Here is a 6978-nt window from a genome sequence, read left to right on the forward strand (position 1 = left end):
ACGTAACTGTGAGGAAATGAGACAATGATCACTCCCACCCCCACTTCTGATGAGCTATAAAAATGAAACAGGCACATTATCTCATTCACCACCTGATCAAAAATGGATCTGCAAATCTCAGTTTTTCTTCTGGTCGTTCTTTTCACTGCAGGTACAAAATACAAAAAAATTTTGTAATGTTACTAGGTAAAAATTGCATGTCTCTCTCTGACTGTCTTTTTTTAATTACTAAAGGACACTCTCTTAGCTGTTATAACTGTGCAAGTGTGTTGGGCTCTTGTACCCAGACGACTTCGTGTTCGAGTGGATTTACCAACTGCTTCAGTGCAACATTAACACGTAAGAACTTCTTTTCTGGACAGAATTTATAATTGCACACATAGGATGTTCTATATAGATTACTGAAATCATCATGAGAAGCTATCATTAAGATCTTACACCTTTGGACCTCAATCCTAGTTCTCTAATAAATATTAGAGATCATTCAATATTGCAAAGTTTGTACTTTTGATACACCTGTTGACATATGTTGAGATATTTATAAATATATTTCCCATCAAAATAATCCTGTATCACATATGTGCTTTTTAGTCAACAGTTCTACAGTGAAGCTTAAAAGTTGTGCTCCATCTGCCTGCCCAAGTGGAACCATCAACTATGGCATTGGAAAAGGCTCTTCTCTGTGCTGTAACACAGATCTCTGTAACTCCCAAGATGCTCCAGGTATTGTACTTCATTTTCTTAGTGCAGTTTATAAACGTCTCAGGTTACGTATGTAACCCTGGTTCCCTGAGAAGGGAACGAGACACTGCGTCCTCTAGGGGGCGCTAGGGGGAACGCCGTCTGCGTGACCTGTGTCTGAAGAATACATACAAAAACACCAAAGGAGTTGGCCGGCGACAGCCTATGACGTCACTTCCGGTGCGACTCGTCGCTGCCGGAGCGTCACTACCGGCGCGACCACAGTATAAAAGGGCGCCGGTAGAGCAGGACGGTCACTTCTTCGTCTGAAGCTCACATCCTGAAGCATGGCCACGAGCCTAGAGGACGCAGTGTCTCGTTCCCTTCTCAGGGAACCAGGGTTACATACGTAACCTGAGACGTTCCCTTTCGAGGAACTCGAACTGCGTCCTCTAGGGGGCGCTAGGGGGAACGGTTATACCCACGCTGCCATGCTGAGGGGAGTGCCTGTTGTGGAAGAGACAAGCACTAAGTACCAACTCCCTAGATTTTTAAGGGAGTTGCCCCTGGAATAAGTGACGGCTGTCAGAGAAATATCCCCTACGGCCAGAGCCTGGGCTACATACCTAACTTACCTGTAAGGGTCGAGGCTGACCCGAGGCAGAGCCCAAGCTTGGAAACCGAGGTATTCCTTTAAGGGGACATGGCCGAAGGCCTAGGAAATCTAGGCTGGCCTGATTCTCAGGAGCCACTGTAGTTCCGTATGATTCCCTCAGGAGTCATAAACGGAGCGCAGCGGTAACTCCCTGCTCACCTCGGTGAGCATAAATAAGGAGCGCGCTGGAAGGGCGTGCAAACCGTTCCTTTTTAGCCTGGCAGATGTTAAGGAGAGGAACCCAGGGTGACCGGGGTTTTTTAGCCATCTCGAGAAAGGGTACGGGCAAAAGCGCGTGAATCCCTACCATAAAGGATTTTAGAATGGACGCAGAACACCGGTGCATTCCATACCACAGCGTGGATTTGAGAAAAGTGCCCAAAGGTTCACGTGTGCACTTACCATAGTCATGGATTTTAGACGTACCGTTGAGAAACGGTGAAATAAAAAGACCCTCAAGGTGAGGGGAAACTGCCGGTTTAACAAGGCTCTAGGGGAAGGCAGTAGGGGCGGATCTCATCGCCGAGAAGGCAATGCTCAAACGAAACCCTCAGGAGAGGGGAGCAAAGATGCCAAGCAGATAGTAGCCTCGGCTATCTATCCAATATACTGCCAGGAGCCGAAAACACGTAACCACCCAGGAGACGGCAGTGTATCGGGTAAGGCTTCCACTCCCGGAAGGAGGAGCCACTGATTCCCCAGGAGAGACGAGCTCAGAGACTTCTTATATAAAGAGGGGAGCATCGTCGAGCCTTGGATGAGATCTGGTCCTGGTAAACAGTTCCATGGGGCCAAGGGGGAAAAACGGCAGTAAGGGCAAACCTCAGTAGCCCGAGGGAAATGCTCGAGCAGACTCAAATACTCCCCGAAAGGAGAGGAGCATGCATCGAGCAGACAGCGGCCGCAGCTGGCTGTCTAACTGCCAAAAAGTCGATACACCTTAACCAAAAAGGCGGAGTATCAGAACAGACCTGTATTCCCAAAGACGGGAGGGAGGTCTGAAGCCCCAAGGGGGACGAGTCTCAGCAAACCCTTCCCGCAGAAAGGGGAGCCTCGTCGCGCCTTGCCCAGGAAGAGATACGGAGACCAGACCTGAAGGGGAGCACCTCTCAAAGGCTGCCAGGAAAGCAGCAACATCCCCAGCCCTCAGGCTGTTCTACGGGTAACCTCTCAAGGGGGCTTATGCCCTTCCCACCCGACACAGACCTATGCTTACCACCTCGATGGAAAGCAAGGGCCCTGCTCTACCAAGGCCCGCAGAACCCTGGGAGCGAGGGCCGAGAAAGAGGCTCCTAGACGTGATCAGAGAATTTCCCCAGAAATAACTGACTCGTAAGATGGCGAAACATAGCACGATCCGGCCCACTCCTCAGAGGGGCGACCCACTAGAACACCACCTTGTCAGGAGCAGGTCTGTGTAAGGGGCGGAAACCCCAGCAGCAGAAAACCCCTCAGGGCAGGATGCAGATAGAGGGTCTCAACCCGGTGGCCTCAGGTCCATGTGTCTATCCCAACGACGGAAGCTCCCTGTGAAAAGATTTTCAAAGGGCTTACCCAGAGATGGGACCGAGACCCTAGAAGTAGTGCTGTAGTGGGGACCTGAAAGCTTCCTATTCCAAAGCCGGAGGCAGATCCAGGCAAGCAGACCATAACCATGGCCGAGGACCAGAGGGGGGTGCTCGAAGAGGACCTACCAAGGAAGCACACAACAAAGCAGGACCCCGACATACAGCAGGATAGACACATAGTACTGAGCCGTACTCACCCCACCGTGGTTCCTGCAAAGAACTCCGATAGCTCATAAGTTCTCCTGGAGGAACCACCCCAACCATCTGCTTATGACCCTAGCAGGGGAGATAATAAAGCAAGGTTATAGGGGAGTAAATCACGCATTGACCAGAGCATGCAATGGGCTGCCTACCCAAACCATAGGGAGAAGACAGCATTCACCTGGTCGCCTCAAGAGACCGCTATTAGAAACCCTGAAAGGGAAGCGATCACCAAGCTCCTACCTGGCTATAATAATAGACAGATCTAGAAAGGTTTCTAGAGACATAAAAATGGATCAAACTCACCCCTCCATGGTTCCCGCCATACGAGCCCTGTAAGGGAGGCCTGAACCATTCTCACCCCACACAGACCTGTGCTTACCATCTCAATGGAAAGCATAAGGCCCTGCTCTATCAAGGCCCGCAGAACCTCGAGAACAAGGGCCACAATGTAGCCAAAGGCTCCTTGGAGCACCAGAGAGTTTCCGCAGAAACGACCCTGATTCGTAAGATGGCGAGACATAGCGTGATCAAACCCACTCCTGGGAGGGGCGACTCGCTAGATCACCAAATGGCATGAGAACAGGTCGGTATGAAAGGGTGAAAATCCAGAAACAGAAGGTCCTTCAGGGCGGGAAGCAGAAGAGGGTCTAGCCAGGTGGCCTAGGTCCATGTGTCTATAAAGCATGTTCAGGAGCTCCCTGCGAGAAAGACTTCCGAAGAGCTTACCTGAAGGTAGGACCATAGCCCTAGATGCAGTGCTGTAGTGGGGACCTGAAAGTTTCCCAATCGATATGCCGAAGGCAGATCCAGGCAAGCAAACCATAACCATGGTGAAAGACCAGAGGGGGGTGCTCGAAGAGGACCTACCAAAGGAAACGCACAAGACAGGTCCCAGAAATACAGCATGGTAGACACAAAATAAGGGATCGAACTCACCCACCGTGGTTCCCACGCCTGACTCCAGTTACCAGAAAGACCTTCTTGAGAAACTGCCAGACCACCATAGTGGGTCACCTACTTATAACCCTAACAGGGGAGATAACACCATCTAGGCAGGGGCTCAGGGAGACCACTGCTTAAAAACCCTGACTAGGAGCTCAAAGAGATCGCTACTTAGAAACCCAGGAAGGGGAGCGATCACCGAGCTAATACCTGGCTATCCTCAGATAGCCAGCTCTATGAAAAAGGGATAGGTTAACACACAGCTATCCTCAGATAGTTGCACTTAACCACATAAATAGCTATAACCATCCTCAGATGGCTATACTTCCTCTTCATTTTCTGTCCATACCCTCGAGTATGGCAGAAAATTAACACCACAATTGCAACGCGCAGCATATGTTCAACCCCCTGGGGAGCTGAACACGGTCCGCCCACGCGCCAGACTCCCGTGGGAATCAGGCGGAACGGAGCCGCTGCCGCGAATGCGTTGTTAATGCCAGAGAGGCCAGCACACTCATGCAAATTCGAGTATAGAGAAGACTCACCTCCCTCCTTTGCGAATGCATCGCGATGAGCACATTCTGTTCCCTCGTGAGCTGGACGCGCTGCTCCCGACCACACACACACAGCTCGCGAGCTTCGTGCAAGCGGCTACGAGAGCACACCAGTCAATCGCAAGAAATAAGCACTGAATGCGACGATCGCATTCAACTCCCTCGAGAGCTGAAAGCGCGGCTGACTACCGCACACACAGCCCGCGAGCCCTGTGTAAGCGAGTATTATGACCGTGTGTGCCTCTCGCAACAAGCAATAAATGCGGTGATCTCGTTCAACTCCCTCGAGAGCCGATATTCGCTTAATCCTCACCATATAAGGACCGTATGATAGGTGCGGGTATCAGAGCGTGCTTGTTTCTCGCAAGAGACAAGCAAAGAGCGCAATAAACTCCACGGGAGCAAAGAGCGCTTGCTCCTTACCACGCATCGTCACACGCGAGCCATAATTAAAACATTGGTGAGAAACATGCACTCAATTCGAGCTTTGGTTACAGACAAAAGGTCAGTGAAGACGAAGAAGAGACCGTCCTGCTCTACCGGTGCCCTTTTATACTGTGGTCGCGCCGGTAGTGACGCTCCGGCAGCGACGAGTCGCACCGGAAGTGACGTCATAGGCTGTCGCCGGCCAACTCCTTTGGTGTTTTTGTATGTATTCTTCAGACACAGGTCACGCAGACGGCGTTCCCCCTAGCGCCCCCTAGAGGACGCAGTTCGAGTTCCTCGAAAGGGAACCATTTAACAAGGGGAAAAAAGTAGAATAGAACTTTATTTTCTATCAAGAATGTGGCGTCAGCAGAAAACAAATGCTGATTTACAGGCAGAGCCTGCGCAAAAGTTCAGGAAGACGAAAAGTTTTTCTTTTGTACAAGGAGCACCTACAATGCTGTGTGCACAGTAAGACCAGAACTGTGTAAAGAAAGCAAATCTGCTTTCCCTCCTGCAGATTCCAGCACTAACACTCCCAATGGAAGGTCATGTTACTATTGTGATGGACAGAGCTGCTCAAAAACAGTGAGCTGTTCAGGGACTGAAGACCGCTGCTTTAATGCAACAGGTGAGAATCTGGACAAGAAAGAAGGTTCATTATCTTTCTCTCCATACAGATCATGTATACCAGTGGCCAACTTGACTGACTCTACTTGTTTTCTTCTTCAGTCTTTTCATCAGTGTCTACTGGAGCCCAGTCACAGGTTTTAAAAGGCTGTGTCTCTAAATCTTTTTGTGATGCCACAGCATTGATTTCATATGTACAAAATGCCTCATGTTGTGAGGCGAGTCTGTGTAACAATGCTAAGAGCGTCACTCAGAGCTTCCTGTTCCTCTGCTGTTCTCTGCTCTCCTTCATCCTGCTACACTGAATCCAGAAGCTCTACAGATTCAACAGCTGCAGCAAAGACTAAATATTATGTGTTCTACAAACATAGATTGATTTACCTCTGTACTGTCTTTGACTTGGTGTGAAGAATCTAAAAAGACGGTGAAGGTGAAGAGGGGCTACTGGTGCACAATGTCTTCACCATGCATCACCTTTCTCACTGTGCTATGGGGGTGCTTTGGCCTTTCTTGTGGGTGCTGAAGCAGTGCCCTTCCCTGGCGCCACCCATGTTTATTACGATTATTAAAAAATATATATTTCTGCATCTATTTCTGTGGTTTGCACCGGCACACCCGTGGCTAATACGCAGAGTCGGATATTTTTGGCACATCCAGTTTTTCTGATGCACACCCAGAGTCTCTTTTCTGGCTACGCTACTGCTCTACACACATATTTTTACTATTTAAAATAAAACTACAGATATAATCAACAGTCTACACTCTGTATGTCCTATATTGCCAAATAAAAATGCAATCAGTCACAATGAATCAGTCATTTATGTAATTAAATTGTATCAATATGGTATTTGGATGGTGATAAAAGTTGATCTAGCAGCCTTTGTTATATTCTTCCACTTTCTTTCACACAAATTATGTTGCTCTGTTAAAGACAATAAAAAAAATTACATCACAGTTTCCCTAAGATGATTTTTGCACCATAGTAAAAATACACATGTCCAAAAACATGTGAATGCCTGAACACCACACCTACAGATGCCTGTTGAATGTTTTTTTGCATGAGCAGTGCCTTAGAAATGGCGTAATGACACTGTATAGTTGAGAGTGCGCGCATGTCGCTGGTGACATCAACCGAGTCAAACACTTTATTTAGCATTCATGTAAACAGTATGACAACATTTAAATGTGGCTTTATATTCTTGTCATTATACTTGAATTACTGAAATAGCCAAAAATATTAAAAGGGCGTGTCCACATACTTTCAGAAGCGAGCTTCTCAAAATCACCTAAATGATGTTTTGCTAAAACCCTTTTGACT

General features: G+C 48.4%; 1 protein-coding gene across 1 annotated transcript; it reads left to right on the plus strand.

Moving 5' to 3' along the window:
* The first annotated feature begins 38 nt into the window (after positions 1–38).
* On the plus strand, positions 39–6567 carry LOC127160761 (prostate stem cell antigen). Its single transcript, XM_051103416.1, has 5 exons — positions 39–151; positions 235–339; positions 592–723; positions 5551–5661; positions 5763–6567. The coding sequence occupies exons 1-5, from the start codon at positions 103–105 to the stop codon at positions 5963–5965; spliced, it is 600 nt and encodes a 199-aa protein (XP_050959373.1). The 5' UTR covers positions 39–102; the 3' UTR covers positions 5966–6567.
* The last annotated feature ends 411 nt before the right edge of the window (positions 6568–6978 follow it).

Source organism: Labeo rohita, unplaced genomic scaffold (genome assembly GCF_022985175.1).
Source record: "Labeo rohita strain BAU-BD-2019 unplaced genomic scaffold, IGBB_LRoh.1.0 scaffold_45, whole genome shotgun sequence".
Taxonomy (NCBI): domain Eukaryota; kingdom Metazoa; phylum Chordata; class Actinopteri; order Cypriniformes; family Cyprinidae; genus Labeo; species Labeo rohita.

Bases quoted from the DNA above. Each gene is read 5' to 3' on its own strand.
- LOC127160761 (XM_051103416.1), top strand. From the start codon at position 103: ATGGATCTGCAAATCTCAGTTTTTCTTCTGGTCGTTCTTTTCACTGCA. The intron at 340-591 runs GTAAGAACTTCT...TGTGCTTTTTAG, and splicing joins CTTCAGTGCAACATTAACAC to TCAACAGTTCTACAGTGAAG. The intron at 724-5,550 runs GTATTGTACTTC...TCCCTCCTGCAG, and splicing joins TAACTCCCAAGATGCTCCAG to ATTCCAGCACTAACACTCCC.